Consider the following 26929-nt stretch of genomic DNA (forward strand, 5'->3'; position numbering starts at 1 on the left):
AGTACCTATGTAACAAACTATACATCTAATTATACAATATTAATAATTGTATTAAATAATTAAAATAATTCTTTATTTTATCCTGAAACTGGAGTGCAGAACTTATTTCACCTCCACCCAACATTGGTCCCAAGGTCATGACTGCGACTCCACAGCCCTGGTAATAATTTGCTTGCAAAGAAGAACTTAAATCAGAATCTGAATGATGTCCTATCATGTACAGAACATTTGTATAGCAATTTCAGCAAACCCCAGTTTTTGAATGTCTTTGTGTCAGTTATCATATCTTGTGAATACAAATCTATCTTGAAAGACAAGAAAACCGCTTGAGGCTAAAACCCCACATTGTGGAAATGCTGCTTTTTGTGTTGCAGATTTTGCTGCGGTTTTTTTAAAGTCAAAGACAGTTGAACTTTTCCATTCTGTTAAATCCACTCCTGACTTTTGTTAAAAAAAAAACTAAACTCAGGAGCAGCATGGTGACTCAGTGGTTAGCACTGCAGCCTTGTGGCACTGGAGTCCTGGGTTCAAATCCTACCAAGGTCAACTTCTGCAAGGAGTTTGTATGTTCTCCCCGTGTTTGCGTGGATTTCCTCCCATACTCCAAAGACATACTGATAGGAGAAAATGTACATTGCGAGTGCTATATGGGGCTCATAATCTAAAAAAAAAAACGCAGCACAATCTCCAACGTAAAAAGCTGCTTTTCTACAATGTGGAGCCTTTGCTTCAAAGTGAACCTGTCAGATGATTTGTACTGCCCTGTGTGAGAGGAGGATGTGATGGAGGCAGATAAGGTTAGGTCTGTGATATGTAGGTTTATAGTATATACAGCCGGATATAAAGCAGATTAAATCCTGGCAGGACTCCTGGGGGAGACAGTAGGAGTCCGGTTCACTCCGCCCACACCGGATAAATGACAGCTATTCTCATATCAATGTGTACACAGAAGGCTGTATATCACTGTGTGTTGGCGGGGTCAGCAGGACTCTCACTGACTCTCCTAGGAGTCCTATCAGGAATTAAACAATAATTGAATCCACACATAAAGATAAATAACTTTATTATATTCTCTGCTACAATAGTTCATTCTATCAGTGTGATTGGCAGTCCAATACTACTTGGTTTCATAGCCATGTGCCTTGTGTTCTTCCCATAGCTTATACATACTGCAGGTAGCCAGTCTGTGAATTGAACCCAATAGTCGTCCATTTCTTTCACTAGTATCTAGTGACATCAATACAACCTACAAAACAGCCACATCACATGTTTGTAGATGTCATTATACCTGCAAAGCCTATACCCTGAGCCCTGACAAAACTAGAGCAGCATATTATTGACATCTATGCAAGGAGAACATTGCTTGGAAAATACTGAGTGGATTTTTTGACGCCTCTCTGCTCTCATTCCCAAATGGCTCACTGAGCTCAATAGAATACATATGGCAGCTCCAGTATAAATAGTAGTCCCTCCCAGCAAGTATGGCAGTGATGGGATGAGAATACAGGCAGGCGGCAGTTAAAGTAAGTGTCTAAGATATTAAAAAACAGCTTTGCCCCCATAAGCGGCAGTGTGGTTGCAGGGGGAGCACTGCATAACTAAAGCCCTTTGTCAGACCTTGCATTTTCCCAAGAGCTATCATGCTAAATGTTCCTATAAGAATAAAGAGTTCTTCTAATACTGTGCAGAGATTGATAGACTTGCGCAATTTACAATGTCTGCAGATTTGGGGAGCGTTGCCCTATGGGGTGTATCAGATCTGACTATGTATTGCTGCCTAGTTACTGGTAAGACGTTGTTCAAAAAGCGATTCCGTTTCATTTCACAATAATGGTGCTGTATACTCATATACTGTCAAACAATATGGCCACCATCATAGCTCCAATAGGAGTTGTCACACAGCGTTTCTAGGTTCAATGGCAAATCTACCTAGTTAAGTAGTCACATCATCTTTCTGGCTTTCATGTAAAATACCATTCAGTACTACGGCGACGCTGTAGAGAGTGACAATTCCCTATAGGTGCTGTAATGGTGACTATACCAGTGGTCACCCACCTTACCATGAAATGGGTATTAATAAGCTACATTTTAACAACTTGGCAGATAGAGAACACCACATGGAAATGTTTGTTGCAGGGCTGTGGAGTTTGTAGGCCAAACCATCGACACCGACTCTTCTATTTTACCATAGCCCACCTCCTACTCCTTCATAAATGCGTGATATCCATGGTCAGTCAGAAGCAGTAAAGCTCCTCGAATTCAATTCTTATGAAAGTACCTATGTAACAAACTATACATCTAATTATACAATATTAATAATTGTATTAAATAATTAAAATAATTCTTTATTTTATCCTGAAACTGGAGTGCAGAACTTATTTCACCTCCACCCAACATTGGTCCCAAGGTCATGACTGCGACTCCACAGCCCTGGTAATAATTTGCTTGCAAAGAAGAACTTAAATCAGAATCTGAATGATGTCCTATCATGTACAGAACATTTGTATAGCAATTTCAGCAAACCCCAGTTTTTGAATGTATCCTCCATCCAGTGTTAAGATATAATGAATTTTTGAGAATGTCAGTCTAGTAAGAAGCAGGTGTCTTGTGGGAATGTGAAGCTCGATCATCCTACATGTCATCTTCCTTATGGTCCATTACTTACTAAAACCTTTTAATTGATGGACAATTGTTGCATGTCACCAGCAGTCTCTGTACAATGAAGCCATTCAATTTACAGTCACTCAAAAATAGGAATAAAAATATATATAATATGACTAAGAAGTGAGTTCAAGGTCCAGTCTAGTGGCCTCTGCTAAAGCATTTGCGTCTTTCTATACAAATATAATTCACAGTGTTTACTGGGAATGTCTGAGGTTTCTTTGCTTCATCCAACATATGTAAAAGTGGTTTGAGGGTGCATTGAGTTTTCTTTGGAGATGCTGAAAATTCTGGCTTGTGGAGGGACGGGTACCACAGTCCCAAGGATCAAACCTGAGTCTTCACCTGGAAGATATACCAGGATGTTAAAAGCAAGTTAGCAGGTGCTTTCCATTACCCAGGAACCATACGTTGGGTTCCAAAGATTTTTAGATTTGTTCTTTAGTTTGTGGGACATTTGGGGTTTTGTCTCTGTTGTTGAACTGGGGGTTGGTTGGACCCATGAACCTTCTGGGGTTTCTGTAACACACTGTAAGCCTGGTGGTGAGATGTTCCAGCCCACTAGATTTTCAACCAGTAATTCCTGAGGAAGCTCTCCTAGTTTATTTTCTATGGTCTGTGTGTCCAACAATGGAGGAAGAGATGTGTTGCCCACTAGGGGTGTCATTCCATTACAGCTGCTTGGTCGCATGATTGTGCTTCCTTCATCTTCCGGAGGTGGACCGCTTTCTACAGGAAGCTCAGTATTGATGACATCAGGATCCTGAAACATAGGAACATTGGCGGTTATATTTCATCTCACAGTCCAACCCAAAGAAATATAGAATACTTAAAATGTTACAGCATTTTAAAGTTTTTCTCAAACCAATTTAGTGGTCTGACTTTTGTATTGACTGAAGGCCATTAGATATGACCATGAATACAGGAACGTTATGTGTTGCCACTTGTCAGAATCCCAGCCATGATTTCCAAATTGTTTCCAGATTATCTTCTGCTGCAGGCATACATAGATAGGCAGGAACACTATGCATGGGGAGGTGACCTGTCCACCATAAGGAAATCATTGCTGGGTTTCTGACAAGTGCCAGACCTTTGAAAATCCTTGCAGTCATGTCATCCATTAGAACCCCTTAAGACAAAAAATATGGCAGATTTCTTCTTCTTAGGAAGTGATATCATATTGGTTGGCCACTTGGCCACATTGCAATTCAGCCACAGTCATTTTAATGGGACTGTGCTGTAGCACTGCTATGTGACCAATGAACATGAGGTCACTTCCTAAGAAGAAGAAATCTGTCATGTTTTCTGATCCCACACAACCTCTTTAACTTTTAATAGTCTACAAATTTAAATATGGTTATATTCATGAAAAAAAACCTTAGGTAATGCAATTTATTAACCTATATTGTATGAACATACAGATTGCCAAGGAATACTAGTTTCTAAATTCTGATCCATAAAACTTTGCAACCCTATACACTACAAAGCCTTCTGAAGTCTGTATGCTGTATATGAGCTTTGATTCTTTTCTCCATATCTTATGAGGAGATGTCCCTGGTTCTAACTTAGGCACTGTACTGGGTACCCATAAACTTTAGAATAAACTGTTAAGTTCTCCATAGTGTTATACCTTCCTAAATCCCCTCATCTCTGTCTACCACCTTACCTGTGATCTAAGACTAACATTCTCCATACTCCAGTATTCAAGACTTTTCTTGTGCTGCACCAGTTCTCTAGAATGCACTACCCAGGACAAGCAGATCAATTCAAACATCCAGATTTAAGTGTGATGTAAAAACATATATTTTTAGGCAGGCCTATCACATTCAATAACCCAACTTTTTTCTTTTATACCACCTCTACATCTTTCTTCAGAACTTTATCACTTTAGTCAGCAGTATCACCCACTCCTTGTACCCGAATGTACTTTCTACATGTGGCATACACAGATATTAGCCGGTAACTGGCTCATGTAGCCTTCTGTTTACAAGCACTTTTACCTTTTGTGTCATCCCTATTTCTTCATAGAGTGTAAGCTTTTGCGAACTGGGGCGCCACTATTTGAATTGTTTATGAGTTTGTTACTATGTAATATCTGAATTTGTCTGTACATGTAACCTCTGACTTGTAAAGTATAGTAGAACACTAACAATCACTTTGTTTTGTTGTTGGCAGGACAACCTATCCTTTTTTAGGAGAGGTCGAAAATGCTTGAACCTAGATAAAATTATTTAAAATATGTGCAATTAAAGGGTGGAGAAATTATCCATAGCAACAAGATATGTTTCTGTTTTGATTGGTCGCTATGGGCAACTGCTCCATTTTTACTTTGCACCAATTTTTGTAAATTCTCTGTAAGCTCAGGCTTGTTCTGAAAGCACATGACATTTCTACCTGTGTGCAGTAGGTTATTCTCTCCAGGATGGTAGAGAAGTTGGGTCGGTGGTCTGGTGTGTGCTGCCAGCACTGCGTCATTATTCGATATCTGAAATATAAAGTACATCCAGTAATGTCCACTTCTGGTTGCAGGTATGCAGTATATGCTGCACATAGAAATCACATTGTGTTTTTAACTAGTGATTTCACCATTTTTTTGGTTATAATGTTACAACTAGGACTGAGGGATTAATTGAAAAATACCAAAACTGAACATCAACCAGGATAAGTGATGTGGTTTTGTTTACGTCGGTTATTTCGGTTTGGTTATTACAATATTCGTGAGGTTCCACTTGCAGTTTAGTTTGGACTGCACACATCTGAATAGGAACTATTATCATACTCTGGGGTCTCTGGGGGACCCAGGGGAGGTGAGCAAACATAACATTTTTGGCACTTCTGCCTGTCATCGGGGACTGCTGAGGCCTGTAATTGGGCCTCATTGGGTCCCAAGGCATCATCACACATGCATGCAAGTGCTGCAATACTGCGTGACCCATGTGACTACCGAGGTCTGTGATCCCTGAGGTCAGACAGAAGTGCCAAAGAGAACAGGGAGCCACGCTGGAGCCCAGAAAGGTGAGTAACATTTTTTTTTTTTATCTTTGCTCACCTCCTGTAGCCCTCCACTTATTACAGTCTGGGCTCTGTAGGGAACCCAAAGTATAATAGCAGTTTTGGTTTGGTGAGGATCGCACAACACGTACTTATACATAAGGGGGTATGACCTAAATAATCACCATTAATTGAGGTAAAACGCCCGACTAATTACAATATTGATTAAGGTTAGAATCGCCGAGCCCAGCTAGAACTGAAAATCAGATTCTATATTACATTAGAAGCACTTTTCCCTTTGGTAACTCCTATATCTGAAAATACTAGGGATATACAGTTTGGCTAAAGTAAAGACGTCTATCATGTCTCACAGAACTACATTGTATTATCATTAGAGATGAGCGAACAGTGAAATGTTCGAAGTTCGAAATTCGATTCGAGTAGCCGCTCCATACTCGACTGTTCGATCGAATATCGAACCCTATTATAGTCTATGGGCAAAAAATACTCGTTAAGGGTGCATTCACACTACTGATACGCTGCCTGATTCTGAACGTTAAAACACGTTCAGAATCAGCACGTATAAAGCAGTTCCCATTCATTTCAATGGGAGCCGGCATACGAGTGCTCCCCATTGAAATGAATGGGCTGCTTTTTTCACTACGAGCGCTCCCGTTGAAGTGAATGGGAAGTGCTCGCGTGTACGGCTAGCTCTGCTCATGCCGAGCCGTACACGCCAGCACTTCCCATTCACTTCAATGGGAGCGCTCGTATGCCGGCTCCCATTGAAATGAATGGGAACTGCTTTATACACGCTGATTCTGAACGTGTTTTAACATTCAGAATCAGGCAGCGTATCAGTAGTGTGAATACACCCTTAGGGAGAAACCACTATTTGACTCAGGAGGATCACCAAGTCCACTATGACACCCCAGGAAATGATGCCAACACCCTGGAATGCAACTGGGACAGCAGGGGAAGCATGTCTGGGGGCATCTAACATGCCCAAGTCACTGTATTATGTCGGGATCCCTGTCAGCTTGCGATAAGCGGGAGTTGACTTTTTCCCATAGGAATGCATTGACCAGCGTTGATTGGCCGAATACCATACAGAGTACAGCATTCGGCCAATCAACGCTGGTTCTGCCAGAGGCTCGTCTGTGAGGAGGTGGAGTCTAAGATTGGACCAGAATGGAGACTGCTGTGGACCGATCTTAGACTCTGCCTCCTCTGGCAGAACCAGCGTTGATTGGCCGAATGCTGTACTCTGTATGGCATTCGGCCAATCAACGCTGGTCAATGCATTCCTATGCCGAGATAAAGCAGAGCTGGCCGTGCGCTCAGCTTGGCTACTCCGGAGATGCAGCTGAGCTGAGCGCATGGCAGCCCTGCTACAATGGAAATGAAGCAGAGCTGGCCGTGTGCTCAGCTCGGCTACTCCGGAGATGCAGCTATTAAACCCTGCTGCACACTCAGCTCTGCTGCACACTCAGCTCTGCTGCATCAGAGATGTAGCAGAGCTGAGTGTGCGCTGAGCCCTGCTGCACACTCAGCTCAGCTGCATCTCAGATTTAGCAGAGCTGAGTGTGTGCTGAACTCTGCTGCACTCCGGCAGAACCAGCGTTGATTGGCCTAATGCTGTACTCTGTATGACATTCGGCCAATCAATGATGGTCAATGCATTCTTATGGGAAAATGTCAGCTCCACATATCGCAAGCTGACAGGGATCTCGACCAGATACAGCCCCAAAGAGCTGGGTGAGTGACATTCCCACCTAAATAAAGGTAATCCCTAGCTAACCCTGCCTGTACATCTATCCCTGCCTTACAGTCACATACTTCACAATCTCATATGACCTGGATATTAAATCCACTGTTCGTATAAATTGGAGGTCACCTGATTTTGGCAGCCAATTACTTTTTCCGATTTTTTTTTCGATGCCTCCGTTGTCGTAGTTGCTGTCCCACCTCCCCTGCACAGTTATTGGTGCAAAAAAAGCACCAGGGAAGGTGGGAGGGGAATCAAATTTTTAGTGAGTTTGCCACGTGGTGTTCGACTGGAATCAAACATCTTGAACAGCCTGATATCCGATCAAACATGTACTCGGTCGAACGCTGTTCGCTCATCTCTAATTATCATCAATAGAATAAAAAATTTAATTGATAATAAACTGATATCATGAGAACTGAGTGAACTTAATCCGTATTAGCTCACATTACCCGATTGGGCATAAATTATTATTTTACTGAAGACACAATTATACCACATATTACACTCACACAGGTCCAGGACAGTTTTTTGGGGGGTCCATGCGTCCACCACTGGTGACAAACTCCAGTACCTCCTGGTTGGTTTTGCATGGGTATGGCATGTAACCTAATGAGAAGATTTCCCAAAGCAATACGCCAAAGGACCTGTGGAAGTACAAAAGATGTAAAAGGCTCAATTTATTACTAGTTTTCATGCTGATTCTGCAGGAAAGCTACAGATTTTACTTTGGATTTACACAGATAAACCTACAGCGATATACAGTAATAGGCAAGTGGATGGAATTTTAACATTTCTTCGACATGGAAACTGCATTTGTGGATTTTTATTTACCATCTGTTTCGATTTATTGCAGATTTCAGTGTAGCAGGTGAATTTACAGGTAAATCTTCCAGATACACATGTAGATTTTGCCACAGATTCACAGCAAAAATTTTAGGTGGATTTGTCGCAAAAAAAATCCTGCGGTAGCAGAGACATCCTAAATGCTGCTATTACTGTATATTGCACCCAAAAACTTATAAGTTACTTTACCAGGTATCAGTCTTAGACGTGAAGATTCCCTCTAGGAAAGCCTCAGGTGGCATCCACTTTACGGGCAACATAGCTCTCCCTCCTTTACGGTAATAACTTGCTCTGGAAAACAGTATTAAAATATATAGCAAGTAAATTACAACTCACATACATATATGACATTTGTAAGGTCTCCTGTGAGGTCTCATAAAATACAGTCAAAACATTTGGCACTTACCGGTAAATGTCACGGGCCATTCCAAAGTCGCCTATTTTGGCCACACGGCCAGCACCAGCGTAGGTCAAAAGGCAGTTTCTGGCTGCAATATCCCTAGTGGAAAAAGGTCCTAATATGAATATATGCATGTTATGTTGTACTCAGGTATTCTTTACATTCCTGAACAATATATGTTCATAGCCTCCCGACTCCTTCCTGATTACATGACAATCTTAAAATTGGGTAAATTGCTGCTCTGGAGGAATGGGATCTGACTGCCAAGAATTTCTGGGTTTCAGAATGTAGCGGTGAATCCAGAATGGGTAACCCACTCTATTCATTTTAATGGAAGAGCCAGAAATAACCAAAAATACAGCAATTGGCTATCTCTGGCACTGAAAATGAAATGGGGCACACATTATGAATGGGAGCAAAACACCCCTGTTCTTGGCAGTAGTCTTCTCAGTAGTCAGACCCCCACCGATCACATAAATAATTAGTGTGGTATAATCCTTTTAAGTTATCTGTTGACAGACTAAGGAACACTGGTAACTCAAGTCAGAGGTAGATAGTGGGGGCAGTGGGGACTGCTACAAATAAGTTAGTTTTGTATGTCACTGCTGTATGTCACTGTTATGGGAACGTCATATGTTTGATATTTGGATACTGTTTGGTGGTATTTTGGCACTGCATAGTGTTTATCACTGTTTAGCTTTATGTCTGTTGTATGGTGGTATTATTTGGATATTGTAGGGCATTGTTCAGAGCTATTCCCTCCTGGAGGAGCCTGCACATACCTGGACCTGGCTATCATGTATTCTTTATTACAGCACACAATGTTTGCCACATTATCATTCCCTACTTGTGTTCACTATGCACCTATGAATGAAGTGGTTCTCCTCTAGGTACTTGCATCCACAGGCAATATCTCTGGCCATATTCAGCAGGTCTGTCATGGTTAAGGATGATGGTTGATTCTAATAAAAGACAAAGATAGATGAGATTATATTAGAAAACGCAGCAACCTAATACATTACAGCCTGATAAGCATCCACTTATTCCTGGTTGTGATCTATGGAGCTTTAAGGGTTTCTTCAAAGTCATTTTTGCCACATTTTTTTGCTGGAATTTTAATAATTACATCAAATCTGCAACACTTTGTAAAAATTATTTGGCTTTAAGGGGACTATGAAAAGTGTGCAAAAAAGTGAAAAAATGACTAATGTAAATATACTCTTATGAAGACGCAATAATGGCATCCACTGTTCTCACATGTCAGCTCTGGTTAAAATGTCTAGGAAAGTATCAAAGAGCAAGTTTTTAGTACTCTTGTCTGTTCATCATCTTTTTTTATCCCTTTAATATTTTTCTACACTGAGTTCTCGGTAGTCATGTCTATAGTTGAGTGAACATTATTTAAATACATGGTAAATGTATAAGAACAGAATATATTCACAACATTGTCATCTATTCTTTCTGACATGTCTGACTTAGTAAATACTTGTATTCTCAATGTATCTGCAATGCTGGAGCATATTTTCTTATAAGTCTATGTTGCACCGTTCCTCCTTGTATTTAAAAATTAATTGACAAGTGGGTGTTTCCAGTTGCGGGTGTGTCCCTGCACAGTCTGACATTATCCAATCAGTACTATAGAGGGACACGCCTCTTTGACAAGGGAAATGATAACGCCCAGTAGTCAACGTATTCTTATTAGGGTTGAGTGATCGGGATTGAAAAGATCGGATTCCGATCGGCGATCGAGTAAATTTCACAATCGCGATCGGGATTCCAATCCCAATCTTTTTAGGCGGAATCGAAGGTCGGAGGTTATTTCCCACAGTGCTTTGCTACTGGCCAAGCATTGTGGGAAAAGCTAACAATGTCTGCGATGAGTGAGTACTATTTGAAACTGTCGTTTCAAATAGCACACTCCCATAGGAATGAATGGATGCAGCCGGCACACAACCTGTGCTGTCGTCCGGCCGCTTAACCCCCTGCTTCAGGGATGAAGCAGAAGAGTAGATAGACAAGTCAATGTACAGTAATGCAGATGTAGCAGAGTCCAGTCTTCGGCACACAGAGAGGAAACAGAAGAGTAGATACTATCTACTCTTCTGTGTCCTCCCTGCTATGCCGTAGGAATGAATGGATGCAGCTGGCGCGTAGGGGGTTAAGCGGCCAGACACTGGCACAGGCTGATATGCGCGTAAGCAGCCCATTTATTTCTATGGGGAGCACACGTATGCTGGTTCCCATAGAAAGCAATGGGATCTGTTTTAACGCCGCTGATTCGGAACGAGTTACACATTCAGAATCAGTGAGCGTATACTCATTGTGAATGCACCCTAATTCTTATATTTCTAGGAAGAATAACAGGAATGGCACAAAACAGAGTTCTAGAAAATATGATCCAGAATTGTTGTTTCATAGGAAATACTTCTAATCACAGATATCTCAGAAGTGGTGACGGGTCCTCTTAGTCTGTCCTTACTATATACTTATGCATGTATTATTACCCATTGAACGATAGACTTTATTAGCGTGTACTCACCACCAGTGGTCGATTCTGTCTGAGGAAGGTCTTCATATCTCCACCAGACATAAGCTCAAGTAGGATGAATCGGGGAAGGGTCTGCAAGCTTACTCCAATACAGCGCACAATGTTCTGGTGACTGAATTTGCTGTGTGCACAAACCATGGAAAATCATTAGTATTTTGAAATCATTAGAATTTGGCTTACTTCATAGGCGTTTTTTTTTTTTTTGTACATAAAAGATGAGCAAGTCACCTAAAGGAGTTGCATAGAATTAGAAAAAACATGGCTGCTATTTTTGTTTTGTTTTGTTTGCTTTTTAACCAAAAAACAGCAGTAATGTGCCACACCTAGCCACAGATTGTATGTGGTATTGCAACTCAGGCCAATTAAAATTAACTTTGAGCAGTATACTCATTGCACCATATCAGTAAATTTAAGCGGTGTTCACACTACTGCTGTTGTCCGTCCCAGGATTTGAGTCGTACACCCCAGGGAAACTGGACAGGGGACGGCTTACCGGCGGTCAACTTTAAAACCAGTTCATTTGGATGGGTTTTTAAAGGTGACCGTCATGTCCGTATGCAGCCTTTCCACCTGGAAACCATTTTTTTTTTTTTTTGGACGGACACAAAGTCCTGCATGTCCGACTTTGTGTCCATGCAAAAAACACCGGCGGTCACCTTTAAAAACCAATCCAAATGAAAGGGTTTTAAAGCTGACCGCTGGGAAGCCATGCCCTGTCCAGTTTCCCTGGGGTGTATGACTGAAACCCCAATGCGGACAGCGGCCGTAGTGTAAACCCAGACTTAGTAATATACACCCCAGTCTTCTGTCATTCTGACTTTTCATTCTTATTGTGCTGCAGGCAGATGGAAGTCTTCAGTCTCTGAAAGGTTGTTACAGAACTAATTACTAATGTAAATGCCCTGAACAATCATTATTAAAATTAACTATTTATTGTGGGTGATAGCTGCAGAAAATGTACCTAATCAAAAATGGAACATCCATTACTTGTTCAATTATGCTGTTATTTAGACACTAGGTGGCGCTAATTGTCTAATATAAATCAAGGCAACACAGTTTTGCAGCCAGTTGGAAAAGTCACAAACGCAAGTTGCCATTTGATCTCAAAGAAGCTGTTTGCTGGCCTGTAGTCTCTATGCAACTAATAGATTATTGCCTAATGTCTTTCCACAGACTTACAATAGCTATAAAGTGCAAATATTAGCGAAACACTACTTGGCATAGTATCGACATCAATGTGTGCAGTGGTCCCTTACAGTATGGTATAATAGCTGTACACATTCTTTTCTGTAAGGGGACGTTCACACTACCATTGTTGACCATCAGCAGTGTCCGTAGCTATTGTACGTTATAAGATTTTAGCAATGGACACTAGCTGAACTGTTAAAATTTCCATTCATTTCAATGGGACTCTATCTTGTAACCGTTAGTGTCTGTTCGTGTCCGTTTACACCCAAGTCCGTTTTTTTCCAGTGGACAAAAAAATCCTACATGCAGGACTTTACTGTCTGTTAGAAAAAACGGACAGCAAGTGTCTGTAATGTTTTTTAAGATTGATGGCAGCATGGTGGCTCAGTGGTTAGAACTGCAGCCTTGCAGCGCTGGAGTCCTGAGTTCAAATCCTGCCAAGGACAACATCTGCAAGGAGTTTGCATGTTCTCCCCGTGTTTGCGTGGGTTTCCTCCCACACCTCAAAGACATACTGGTAGGGAATGTAGATTGTGAGCCCTATATGGGACAGTAACTGTCATTGTCTTTAAAGCGCTGTGGAATATGATGGCACTATAAAAATAAGTGTAATAAATAAATAATAAATAAGTCTATGGGCAACAGACTTATAACGGACAGTAACTGAAAGCCATCAATTACTGTCCATTATGTTAGGTGTCCGTTTTTTTTTAAACGGACACCTTCTGAACGGAATCCAACGGTAGTGTGAACCCTGCCTAAGAAAACCACTACAACCAAATAAAGGAATTCACACATCCTATCCACCAGAAATGCCACAAATATCCATAATTCTCTATACCTAAACTTGGATAGCCAGTTACATTGTTACCTGATTATAAGGGCCTCCATAAGAAAGTCCATTTCATCCTGCTCAGAGCAGATTTCTGGTAGAGTCTACAAGAAGAAAGCATAAAGCCATGTGTATTGTAAGACACATCCTGCAATTCTATGCAGTATTGTTAGACATATAGAGTAGGGCAATCCTAGGGATTGGCAAACCTCAGATAGCTAAATAATGGCCCCTTCACACGGGGTTTACGCTCCGTATATTCTGTACATTTTACACGTGTAAAAATACACGTGTAAAATGTAGTTAGCCATTGAGTTCAATGGCATGTTTGTATAACGCTCGTCTTTTTGCGCGTGCGCAGACGCACAAGCAAAAAGGCCCCTGTTGTATGAAAAAGCCATTGAACTCAATGGCTAACTACATTTTACACGTGTATTTTTACACGTGTAAAATGTACAGAATACATATTTATTTCGTCTACTAAATATATCTTTGAGAATTATGTCTTATGTCCCGGGTGGCAAAACCTGGCACCATAAGGGGTGACCAGTTTAATCCTGGTTATGGGATCACTCTCTTATAGATAGATAGATAGATAGATAGATAGATAGATAGATAGATAGATAGATATGTTTTGTTACTGGATGGAGCTAAGTCCATAAACAGCCCATAAACAGCTGAATATCATGAGTGGATAGAAGAGCTGTGCATTAGAAATTGCTATGACATTTTGGGTGGGGTGGATGAAAATCACGTTTCCTCCATTACAATGAATGCACATCCTAACCCAATTTGCTCTTGAGTAAAACCATATCCTCGTTCTGCCAGTAAAAAACATCCTTTGATGGTCATACTGAATTGTAGTTGTTTATCTGCAGAAGAGAAGCCGCAGTCAGACTGTCCAGTTAAGTGACCTTTTATATAATGAGTTTATTTGTTCTGCACAGGCCATTTAAGTGTCACATGGAAATAGTTTGACTGAAAGGGGTCTGGGGCGTGTGTCACATGACACGAAAAGATTGTTAGGACCATGATTTCAAGATGCTACCAATGATGATCTCATCTCTAAACATAAAAACATAAGAGTAATGAGTCCTTCAGGCTTTCCAAATACAGTATGTGCTGCATGTAACATAGCATGAAACTATATAACATTACTCTGTATGGTATATAGATGTCAATAGCAGTTGTCAATAGCCTTGTGATGTCTGAGCTAAATCTATAATTCAGATCTGTTAGTAGAAAGGCCACTGTCAAGCAATGAGGTACATAGAAGATAAGGGGGCCATATAGGAAAGATAAAATTTGACCATTTCAGGTGTGTTGCGATACAAACCCACAGCTAACAACCTCCAATGGGAGTTCCTTGTGTCCTTGTCTCATTTTCAGGACTCAAAGACATATTTCCCTGCCTTGTTTGCTTACATTACCTCCTGTGTCATCCCTTATATCACATAGATTGTAAGATTGGAGATTTGTGTCACTAGAAACATGACACAGCACGCTTACAGTAGTTACAAAGGGTTGGGGTACTATGTGGAGCCCTCTCACTTTACAGTCCACAGATTGCCACCATGGCCTCTCCAGTCATGTACACTACATATATCAGCTATATGCCAATACCCCATATACATGCACCCTTGTGGTTTCTCTCCACAACAATTGGTAAGAGATTATACACATTAGAAGATCAACTGGTCAGGTTTTGCTGACATTGTTCTACTGTGTTTAGCCATAATGGATTTATCACACTATTAATTATCTAGTAATTTTATTAATGGATTACAGGTAGTCTTTGAGGTTTTACCTCCCGCACGCCATAGACCTGCTCATTGGGAATGTAGATTGTGAGCCCCATATGAGACAGTATTTGTCAATATCTTTAAAGCGCTGCAGAACATGATGGCGCTATATACTGTAAGTAAGCAAAATAAATAACATAATAATAAAATGAATCTATGATATGATAAAGAATGACAGAGATATGCACTGACCTTGATGGCTACTTGCAGAGGATTGGGGTCCCCAGAAATCCCAACTACTAGTCCTTCATAAACTTCTCCAAAGGCACCATGACCAAGGGCCCTAGTGGGAGAACAGGAAAGGTGTTATAGCCACACTTTACATAGCGGTATGCTGAACACAGACACACTGGACAGACATTTGGCTACACGAGTAGCTCCTATAGATGGCTAAGAGACAAGAAACAGCTCTAATAACTGTATTGTAACACTAAAGAGCCATTTAAGATTGTGGAAGGCTTTAAGATTGCCCTTTCCATCCTTATCTAGATAAGAGTGGGGGTTCAGGTCTATTTTGCTGCAGTCCTCTCGTACCTTAGCAAGGTGATATTTTTCCTGGGAACTTCCTTCAGTTCACTTAAACCAGCTCCTTTCCCAGCAAAGCAGTAGTTGGGGTTGTAGTCGGTCATTATAATAGAGCTCCGGATCTTACTGAGCTTGTACTCTGTGCTTTGTAATCTCACCCGGGCTCCTTCCAGCTGCTTCTTCTTACGGTGGTAAACTGAAAAAAAGGGGACAGTAGAATACAGTAAAAATTAGGATATTGCAGATTTGACTGAAAATAACAATTATATTACACTATATGGAAGTTTTAATACATTAATAATGTATACATGAATGTTAGCATTAGAACAATAACTGACATAATGTTATAGTGTATATTAGATGTTAGGAAAAAGTTCCAACTCCCTATCTGTTTAATGAAGATTCTTCATGGTAGGAAATAAAATCATACATTGATAAATGATGTCTTTTGGTCTCAGGAACTCCTGGTGTCATATAATATCCATATTCCAGAGATTCACACCATTCAATACCATTCAAGCCATTTTATACTGTTAGGCTTGAAATCGCTCACAGGTGATCAGGTGAATCCCCCCGGGGGGCACCAGTTCACCCTGGCATGGCATAGTACACTCATTATATTTCATACAGATACTCATTATACAGCACCTCAGCTATGTGTCCGTATAATATATACGGGTACAATATTTAAAGGGATATTTCCACTAACATAACCATATTTAAGATTGAAGACAATGAAAACTTAAACATTCCTGTAAATATAAATAACTAGAGGGAGGACCCGGCTTCGCACGGGTATATTACATGTTATGTTTGTGTAGTGGCCCCATAAGAATTGTCCAATTTTGCACTGATGTATTGTGTATGTGGTTTGCGTGTATGTCCATAAGTGTCATGTGATTATGTGTATCTCATTTTGGATATCAGTGAAAAACCTGTGATCAGTTGTTATGGATATCTGGAGTAAAGCTGTATCTAATCCTTCCCCGTGTAGTACTGTGTTTAGACGCAAGTATCTAATCCTTGTTGGTGTGGTACTGTGTGCAGATGTGTGTATCTAATCCTCCCCCGTGTGGCATTGTGTGAAGAGGCATGTATCTAATCCTCCGGTAAATGAAACTGTGTGCAGACGTGCATATCTAATCTTACGGCATGTGGTACTATGTGCAGACTCGTGTATCTAATCCTCTGGCGTGTGGTACTGTGTGCAGACAGGTGTATCTAATCTCTGATGTGAGGTACTGTGTGCAGAGGCATGTATCTAATCCTCCCCCGTGTGGTACTGTGTGAGGACACGCGTATCTAATTCTCTGGCTTGTGGTACTGTGTGCAGAGGCATGTATCTAATCCTCCAAAGTGTGGTACTGTGTGCACACACACGTATCTAATCCTCCCCTGTGTGGAACTATGTGTAGATGCGCGTATCTAATCCTACTGCATGTGGTACTGTGTGCAGACGCGTGTATCTAATCCTATGGCGTGTACAACTGTGTTCAGATGCGCGTATCTATTCCTCTGGAGTGTGGAACTGTATGTAGACACGTGTATCTAATCCTACGGCATGTGGTACTCTGTGCAGACGTGTGTATCTAATCCTATGGCGTGTACAAATGTGTGCAGATGCACGTATCTAATCCTCTGGAGTGTGGAACTGTGTGTAGATGCGCGTATCTAATCCTACGGCATGTGGTACTGTGTGTAGACGCGCGTATCTAATCCTACGGCATGTGGTACTGTGTGCAGACGCGTTTATCTAATCCTATGGCGTGTACAACTGTGTGAAGACACGTGTATCTAATCCTCCCGTGTGGTATTTTGTGAAGAGGCGCGTATCTAATCCTATGGCGTGTGGAACTGTGTGTAGACGCGCGTATCCAATCCCCCGGGATGTGTTACTGTGTGCAGACGTGCGTATCTAATCCTATGGCGTGTGGTACTGTGTGTAGACGCGCGTATCTAATCCTCCCCCGTGTGGTACTGTGTGCAGACGCACGTATCTAATCCTCCCCCGTGTGATACTGTGTGCGGAGACGCGTATCTAATTCTCTGGCTTGTGGTACTGTGTGCAGAGGCATGTATCTAATCCTCCAAAGTGTGGTACTGTGTGCACACACACGTATCTAATCCTCCCCTGTGTGGTATTGTGTGAAGAGGCGCGTATCTAATCCTTCGGCATGTGGAACTATGTGTAGACACGCGTATCTAATCCTGCTGCATGTGGTACTGTGTGCAGACACGTGTATCTAATCCTATGGCGTGTACAACTGTGCGCAGGCACGGGTATCTAATCCTATGGCATGTGGTACTGTGTGTAGACGCATGTATCTAATCCTACGGCATGTGGTACTCTGTGCAGACGTGTGTATCTAATCCTATGGTGTGTAAATGTGTGCAGATGCGCGTATCTAATCCTCTGGAGTGTGGAACTGTGTGTAGACGCCTGTATCTAATCCTTCAGCATGTGGAACCATGTGCAGACGCACGTATCAAATCCTTCAGTGTGTAGAACTGTGTGCAGAAGTGCGTATTTAATCCTCTGGTGTGTGGGACTGTGTGCAGACCCGTGTATCTAATTCTACGGCATGTGGTACTGTGTGTAGACGCGCTTATCTAATCCTATGGCATGTGGTACTGTGTGCAGATGCGTGTATCTAATCCTATGGCGTGTACAACTGTGTGAAGACATGTGTATCTAATCCTCCCCTGTGTGGTATTCTGTGAAGAGGCGCGTATCTAATCCTACGGCGTGTAGAACTGTGTGTAGACGCGCGTATCCAATCCAACGGCATGTGGTACTGTGTGCAGACGCGCATATCTAATCCTCCCCTGTGTGGTACTCTGTGCAGACGCGCGTATCTAATCCTCTGGAGTGTGGAACTGTGTGTAGACGTGTGTATCTAATCCTACGGCATGTGGTACTCTGTGCAGACGCGTGTATCTAATCCTATGGCGTGTACAAATGTGTGCAGACACGCGTATCTAATCCTCTGGAGTGTGGAACTGTGTGTAGATGCCTGTATCTAATCCTTCGGCATGTGGAACCGTGTGCAGACGCGTGTATCAAATCCTTCAGTGTGTGGAACTGTGTGCAGAAGTGCATATTTAATCCTCTGGTGTGCGGGACTGTTTGCAGACCCGTGTATCTAATCCTCTGGCGTGTGATACTGTGTGCTGATCTGTGTATCTAATCCTCTGATGCGTGTATCTCAGTTTGGATATCAGTGTTGTATTGTGCATGTGGAGTGACCGTGTGTATTGCAGTAGGAATATGAGTAAAAGTCTTGCAGGTTTGTATTGGCTAAGGGGGGGGAAGCACTGTGTTTGGAATGCTGTATCTCAGCAACGGTACGTCCGAGCGAGTTGGAGTCTCGTCTTAAACCTTCCCGGATATCTGAAGTATCTCTGTACCAAATTTGGTGAAGATCGGTCCAGTCGTTTGGTTCGCATTAGAGCACAGACAGACAGACAGACAGACAGAAATTCATTTTTATAATATAGGGAGATAATATATTTAGCAATGTTATAAAAACTTTTCTCTAATCATCTTCGTGGAGACATTCTGTTGTTTGGATCAGTTGCTGATAGATACGACCCATGAATCCAGGAACTTTCTATGCTCTGAATCCCAGCTATGGTTTCCTTGTTGTTTGCTGCACTATCTTCTCATGCATGCAATGTTCCTGCCTCATAGCCTGGCCACAGTAGGGAAATCATGGCTGGGTTTCTGACAAGTCCCAGACCGTACAAAGTTCTTGTATTCATGGTCGTAGTCATTGGCAACTCATGGAGACAAAAGAAAGTAACCATTAGGATGGTTAGAGAAAATCGTTAAAACCCAGCAAAATTTATAGTAAGTTATATATGCAAAAATGTTTAAAGAGGACCTTTCATCAGATTGGGCACAGGCAGTTTTATATACTGCTGGAAAGCTGACAGTGCGCTGAATTCAGCGCACTGTCGGCTTTCCCGATTTGTGCCCGGTGTAAAGCGCTATCGGTCCCGGTACCGTAGCGCTTTAGTGTCAGAAGGGCGTTTCTGACAGCCAGGAACGTCCTTCTGCCTCGCGGCGCCTATCGCGCTGTACTGTGGAGTGGGGAGGAACTTCCCCCTCCCTCTGCTCACACAGCTTGTCCATAGACGAGTATTATCAGGAGCGGGAGGGGGCGTTCCTCCCCGCTCCACAGTACAGCACGATAGGCGCCGCGAGGCAGAAGGACGTTCCTGGCTAACTCTCAGAAACGCCCTTCTGACACTAAAGCGCTACGGTACCGGGACCGTTAGCGCTTTACACCGGGCACAGATCGGGAAAGCCAATAGTGCGCTGAATTCAGCGCACTGTCAGCTTTCCAGCAGTATATAAAACTGCATGTGCCCGATCTGATGAAAGGAACTCTTTAACTTTTATCTGTCTACAAATCTGAGTCTGCTTAGGTTCAAGGGAATGTCTCGAAGAAATTACCCAGTTTGTAATTACTCAGTTTGTTCATCCTATGTTTCTGTACATTTTCAGGGATACCAAAATTATATAGTTTTATTTACATTTTAACCCCTTAACAAAAATCCAAAACTTTGCAAAAAGAGGTTTTTCTTAAAGTTGCCATATTCTGACACCTGTAACTTTTTATATTTCTGTGTATGGGGATGTATAGGGCGTCCTTTTTGGCATACTTTTTAGCTATATCGTTTTGGGCAATGTCTATCGCTTTGATCACTTTTTATTCAAATTTTTATTAGAAGTGAAAGAGCAAAAAAACAAATGTTACTTTCAGATGACATGATAACTGTTAAGTTTTTTACAACCATAAAGTAGATTCAGTCCAAAGATTTTTTTCGTTGTCTATGCTAGAAGCGCTCACTAGAGATGAGTGAGTAATACTCGATCGAGTAGGTATTCGATTGAATACTACGGTGTTTGAAATACTCGTACTGGATCGAGTACCACTCGCTGTTCGAATGTAAAAGTTCGATGCAGAACCAGCATTGATTGGCCGAATGCTATACAGTCGGCCAATCAACGCTGGTTCTTCTCCTACCTTTAGAAGTCTTCTCCGTGCAGCTTCCCCGCGGCGTCTTCCGGCTCTTCATTCACTCTGTCAGGCATCAAGCCTGGGCAGAGCCGACTGCGCATGTCCGCTTGTAGTGCGGGCATGCGCAGTCGGCTCTGCCCAGGCCCGATGCCTGGCAGAGTGAATTCAAAGCCGGAAGATGCCGCGGGGACGCTGCACGGAAAAGACTTCTCGGAGGATCCAGCCCAACCCTCACTCGTGGACTTGGTAAGTATAATTTGATCGAACGTTGCCTACCCCTGAAACGAGCATTTTCCCCCATAGACTATAATAGGGTTCGATATTCGATTCGAGTAGTTGAATATTGAGGAGCTACTCGAAACGAATATCGAACCTCGAACATTTTACTGTTCGCTCATCTCTAGTGCTCACCTTTGTTCAGATAAATGCAGTACCTGCCTAGTGACAGGGGTTTTACTAACTCTATGGATTCCAGTAGTCAAATGTCTTAATGTTTGCCATATGTGGCATGCTAGGAAAGCAGCTTTAGGCTAAGGCCCCATGTGGCGTCTTGCAGCAAAAAAGCGCTGTGGGAAAAACCATGGCGGCAACGCATTGCAGTTCTTCCCACAGTGCTTTAGACAGAAAGTTCGCAGAGGTTTCCTGTTCCAATTATACCTATGGGGAAACTGCCGGCATTTCCGTAAGTATAATTGACATGCTGCAATTTCCAAAACCACACCTGGTAAAATAGAAAATCAGGCATATATTTGACTGCTGTAAAAGCTTACTAGAATGGGAATATGTTACAAAAATAAACATTGACATAGACATGCATTAATAATAATGTAGCGGCACTGACTTTTATTCGTACTATAGCGCTGTAGTTATTGCAAGTGATCGTCATATCACCTTATAGAGCCATTATAACTGATACAGGCGTATTCATCTTAACTGGCTTATTAAGTGTATTTTTGGATGTTCCTATGTGAGGCATGCATACAGAGATAGTTTTAATCTTTTCACACATACATTCTACATCATTTTTATCATTGACATTGTATTGATTTGTGTCCTCGAGGCATACAAACAATTGATCTTTTTGTCACCTAAGCTACATTTCAATTCAGCAATGAATAAAAGAAATGCATAAGGATCTATACTTTAAACCTACAGATGAAATGTCAAGAACAATCATTGGGGAACTCAGAAAGCCAATACGTCAAGGCCTTCAGCAATAATTAGCTTGGGTCACTGTCATTATCAGAGAGTGGAAGTCTATATGCGTGTATAGGAGGTAGCCTGAGGTGTCAGGACTAGTATACGGCTATCATATGCGGAAATATTAGAAAATTTGCTAAAATTGGTACACTAGTTCTCTGGCCAATTTTGGTACATGGCCATTTGTGGCAAAAAGTGTGCCACTTTCCGATTTTACGACTTACTTGCTACTTTTTAGAAAAGTCAATGGGACCGACCACAAAACTATTGTGAGTTATACCTGAAATCTAAGCCAGTCTCTTACTGACATAGATATCAATTTTGGCGCATGGGACCTACAGTACATACCTGCGCCAGTAGTGGTTGGAACCAGCCAAGGAAGTAATAAGACATGCAGAAGAAACACATAAATCTTAATAAATTCCCCTAATTTTTCAGCACTTGTTTCGATGATGCATTTTTACAGGTTCTAACACAAGGAGATAATCCAATCTGCGCTGATGTTAAAGACAGTCACTTCTCACTAGGATCTATTTTTTATGGGATTTCTCACAAATAACCTATTAGTCCAAATTGATGATCTGTCTGCTTGTACAATGATAACATCAACAGGAAAGATTTGCTGAGCTGAATTTACACCAAGAAAGCAGTGTACTAATAAATTCTCAGATATCTGTGTCTTATATGACTTATTTTAAATTCTAGCCTGAATGAGACGATTCAAATCAAAATGTATTAAATTACATTAAAATAAAAAATAACAAAACACTAACTCTGGTCTTTTAATTCTCCATTGCAGCCTAAGGCCTCATGCACACAACAGAGTCAGTGCATTTTGAGGGCCATGCTCAATGACCTCAATGAATGGGGCCTTATAAGCATGGCCAGAAGTCGTCCATGCCGTTCAATCACGGCCCGGCGGCACATACACCATTATGTGCATGTCGCCTAAGATTTGTATTTAACATTATTGTATATTTCAGGTACCTGATGCTTGTTCTGGGTAAGGTATTGTCCAAAAAAGCCACATTAACAAACTTGAATGTCATGCCCTATACATTTCTGCTGCCTTACTAGGTTATATGCAATGTCTTCGGGGGCAGTATCAGTATAGGCACCAGTTTGACCTCAATTCATACAGAAGCGTGACAATGTTTTGGCATACACAGTAAACCAATCAATATAGTTGGACAAAAGTTTTTAGGTATGCACCAAATTTTTTGCATTTGTAGACTGCTTGGTCTAAGTTTACATTGAACATATTAATAAATGTTTACCTCAGTACGGGTCCATTCACACGGAGGAAAATGGTGAGGAATTTGGTGTGGAATTTTCCACGGTCAAAAAAAAAGCCTCCCATTAATTTCAATGGGTGTCGCTAGCTTTTTTTTTCCACTAGTGGAAAATTCTGCTAGCGGAAAAAAAAAGCTAGCGGAAAAAAAAAGCTAGCGGAACCCATGGAAATCAATGGGAGGCTTTTTTTTCAGCATGGAAAATTCCACACCAAATTCCTCACCATTATCATCCGTGTGAATGGACCCTTAGAGGGAAAACCCCCAAAATGATTTCCTTCAGTGAGGCAAAGGAACCCAGTGTTATATTGGGGTGCATTCTGGAAATTTTACACTATATCTCGGGCATAGAAAGCCCATTATCAATCGTAGAGAAAATTGGAACAATTTTTTATGTATCAGCTGTATTCACATGAACCCGTTTCTTGGCCCTGTGCTGTCTGAGGTCTGTAAAAAAATAGGACATAATTTTTTTTTCAATTATAACACATAGCCTCGTTTTCTTGAACGCAACTTATCCATTGACGTCAATGGGACCATGAAAAAAACGGGATGCAGATCAGTCATCAATGGGACCATGAAAAAAATGGGATGCAGATCAGTCATAGTCATGTGGATATTTCCATACATTTTTCCAAACTCAGATTCCAAGTAAATGAAGAGCCAAACTTCTTAAAAGAATTAACCGTGTGAAAAGTACACTTACCAAATGACAGACTTCCACAGGCAAAGATGACCCCAAGAATCACTGTTGCGATAAGAACGGCTAGAATGAGGGGGAGTGAGAGCTGTCTCTCTGGAATGGGTTCTTTGGGTTCTGAAAAAGACAATGATGACCTTTAACCTCATTCTAAAACATAAAGTCATGAATTTTCATTGTAAGATAAACCACAAAATAACTGCTTTCATAGTACATGGCTGGTAAGAACTAGAACAACTAAACACATAGCTTCACCTTCACCTAAGTGATACTTCTATTATCAGATTTTTCTATGTCTATACAGAAACATGGAAGAATATGAAAATATGTTTCCCAGGATGTAAATAGGGAAACACTGCCTATGGAGTGACAATATCCCCATAACCATATACAGAAACAGTCAATTCTCCCACAACTTCCCCTCTGGGCCACCAGAATGTAGGTGACATCCTCCCATATCTCCATTGACTCCCTTTAGCCACCCCTCAGCTGATTTTGAACCTGTACTTTTGATCCTCACATGGCTGCGGATTTGACACAGATTTTGGTGAAATTTGTGCCAAATCTGATTACAATTGGCATCACCTGAATTTTAATGGATTTTCTGCAATCAGGTTTACATGATTATTAGAGATGAGCGAGTAGTATTCGATCGAGTAGGTGTTCGATCGAATACTACGGTATTCAAAATACTCGTACTCGATAGAATACTACTAGCTGTTCGAAGTTAAGATTCGATGCAGAACCAGCGTTGATTGGCAGAATGCTATGCGTCCCCGCGTCCTCTTCCGGCTCTGCATTCACTCTGCTTAGGCTCTGCCTAGGCCCGATGCCTAGCAGAGTGAATTCAAGGCCCGACCCTCACTCATGGACTTGGTAAGTAGAATTTGATCGAATGTTGCGTACCCCTGAAACGAGCATTTCCCCACATAGACTATAATGGGGTTCGAAACCCGTTCGAACAGTCGAACAGTGTGCGGCTGTTTGAATCGGATTTCGAACCTCGAACATTTTAGCGTTCGCTCATCTCTAATGATTATATATTTTTGGCATTGCCATGGAAAAATGTATACTACATGGAACGGCAAAAGATTACCCCAAGGAATGACAATGAGGTCAACCTTTGTGTGGATTTGCTGCACACCAGCAGGACATCAGAGGCAGAAACCTAAGGGCTAGTTCACACGGGGCAAGTTGGCAGCAGATTCTGACGCAGAATCCGCTGCTCTCATTGACTTCAATGGGAGCCACTTGCTTCTTTTTTCCGCTAGCTTTTAGCGGATAAAAGAATCGAGCTGCCCTATCTTGCTGCGTACTCCGCGGCTGAATCAGCCACGGCGTCCGCGGCGCGAGGCTCCCAGCTCATTCATTTGAGCCTAATCCATTGCGGAATGCCGCGACGGAATGCCAGTGCACTGTGTGTGTACACGCGGAACCCCGTGTGAACTAGCCCTTAAGGTCTTAATTTCCTGCCAATTATACTATACTAAGCAATAAGCAAATCTGACATGTGAATGTGCCCAAAGAATCATTTCCTTTTTAAAAAAAATAAAAATAAATTCTTGGTCATAATTATTATATTATAAATATTATAAATGTTGTACCTATACATGTGACATTATCACTTGCCAGAACGGTGCCACGATCACAAAAACATACAACTCTCCGATCAGCATCTTTCTTACAATTTCCAGATTTACAATGGCTGCAGTTCAAAAACAGCTCGATGAGCACTTCACCATCATTCTCCACTGCTGCAGGAGAGGGAAAAGAAGCGTTATTTGTGAGTTAAGACCAGGGCTGAGGAGTCAGAGTCAGGTATAGTTTTGGGAGTAGGAATCGGAAAAAAAGTTATCAACTCCGACTTTGGCTTCAAAATAAAATAATTATTTTTAATTATATTCTAAATGATTAATATTGTATAAGTAGATCCATAGCTTGTTGCATATTTATTTTCATAGGAATGAGTCAGGTTCTATAAAAATAGGAATTGGAGTCAGTGGTTTGGCCTACCAACTCCACAGCTCTGGTGAATAGGGTCCTGCCACCAAAACATGGGCTTCATACTGTAGGGTCTCTGCTGTTTCTGTATGACATTACTGTTTTTATACCCCATGGTCTCTTGGCCAAAGAGCATGTAATTCTTGTAAATCCTGATATTATTTCTCCCCTGAGAGATTAAATGCCTACATATTCTATTCCCCTGACATTCACAAATAACTTTGCACCATATACTGTACTTGAAAATCCAAAACAGGTCATACAATCCTTCATCGAATTGGGGCAGACACTCAAAGTCAATGAATTATTTTTTATGTTCTTCTGTGATCTCACCAGCCAAGGGTTGAAGAAACATTTCTCCAGATGGATTTATGAATGAAACACCATCCTGGCCATCAGCAGAAATATCATCCAGCAGGGACGCGTGGCCTCCTGGAAGTAAAAGGAGCTATAGGTGAAGAGATGTACAATACTTTACATGTATGATCAACTATCCAATGACTATATACATATCTATACACACACACTGTACTATGCTAATACCTTGGTACCCTCCTCCTCCACCTCCAGAAGTACATGGTCCTCCTCCACCACCAAAGCCCCCATAGGTGTCCCACTGAAGGCTGCCTCGTGCCTGAGGGCATGATTGTCCCCCTTCTGGCCCTTCAAGAAGTGATTTCCCAGCCCAGGGAAGTTGCGTAATGTCATTCCAGCCACCACCTCCACCTGTAGACAGGGAAAGTATATAATAAAAATGTGTATACTCGATTTACATGTAGTTAGAAACAATGATCTGTCTGAAGATGCAATATGGCATGGTAACAAATGCATTGTCTCCCAGATAACAGGTCATTGATACTGATATTTTTGTACATGCTACATATCTGAACATGATACATGAATGATTTATGCTAGTACAGTCTTTATCTGGTTCCCGGATGATATGCTCTCTGTTTTGTTTGATAAAGGGGTCTACACCCCAAAACACATTACAGAGGAGAAGTTTCAATAAATTTGGATTTATTTGCTCAAGAGATTTGCTCTCTCTAGGCATTACCTTATCTGGGTTTGCGGCACGACGCTTATAACAGTGGTTTTTCCACAACCTTTCACTAGTTACTCTATACCAGGGAATTAAACCGATACTT

The 26929-nt window shown here is 41.6% G+C and overlaps 1 protein-coding gene across 1 annotated transcript in view; it reads right to left on the reverse strand.

Moving 5' to 3' along the window:
* Positions 1 to 2528: 2528 nt before the first annotated feature.
* The window catches only part of LTK (leukocyte receptor tyrosine kinase), a 113306-nt gene continuing 88905 nt past the window's right edge, over positions 2529 to 26929 (reverse strand). The window contains exons 16-29 of the mRNA XM_075280852.1: positions 26325 to 26507; positions 26115 to 26213; positions 25385 to 25534; positions 23787 to 23897; positions 15571 to 15757; positions 15229 to 15319; positions 13274 to 13338; positions 11206 to 11335; positions 9531 to 9628; positions 8673 to 8765; positions 8456 to 8557; positions 7933 to 8067; positions 5056 to 5146; positions 2529 to 3424 (exon numbers count right to left, since the gene is read on the reverse strand). Of these exons, the coding sequence (XP_075136953.1) occupies positions 3038 to 3424; positions 5056 to 5146; positions 7933 to 8067; positions 8456 to 8557; positions 8673 to 8765; positions 9531 to 9628; positions 11206 to 11335; positions 13274 to 13338; positions 15229 to 15319; positions 15571 to 15757; positions 23787 to 23897; positions 25385 to 25534; positions 26115 to 26213; positions 26325 to 26507 (1922 nt within the window). The 3' untranslated portion in view covers positions 2529 to 3037. The remainder of the gene's footprint in view (positions 3425 to 5055; positions 5147 to 7932; positions 8068 to 8455; positions 8558 to 8672; positions 8766 to 9530; positions 9629 to 11205; positions 11336 to 13273; positions 13339 to 15228; positions 15320 to 15570; positions 15758 to 23786; positions 23898 to 25384; positions 25535 to 26114; positions 26214 to 26324; positions 26508 to 26929) is intronic.

This window comes from Leptodactylus fuscus, chromosome 7, assembly GCF_031893055.1.
Source record: "Leptodactylus fuscus isolate aLepFus1 chromosome 7, aLepFus1.hap2, whole genome shotgun sequence".
Lineage (NCBI taxonomy): Eukaryota > Metazoa > Chordata > Amphibia > Anura > Leptodactylidae > Leptodactylus > Leptodactylus fuscus.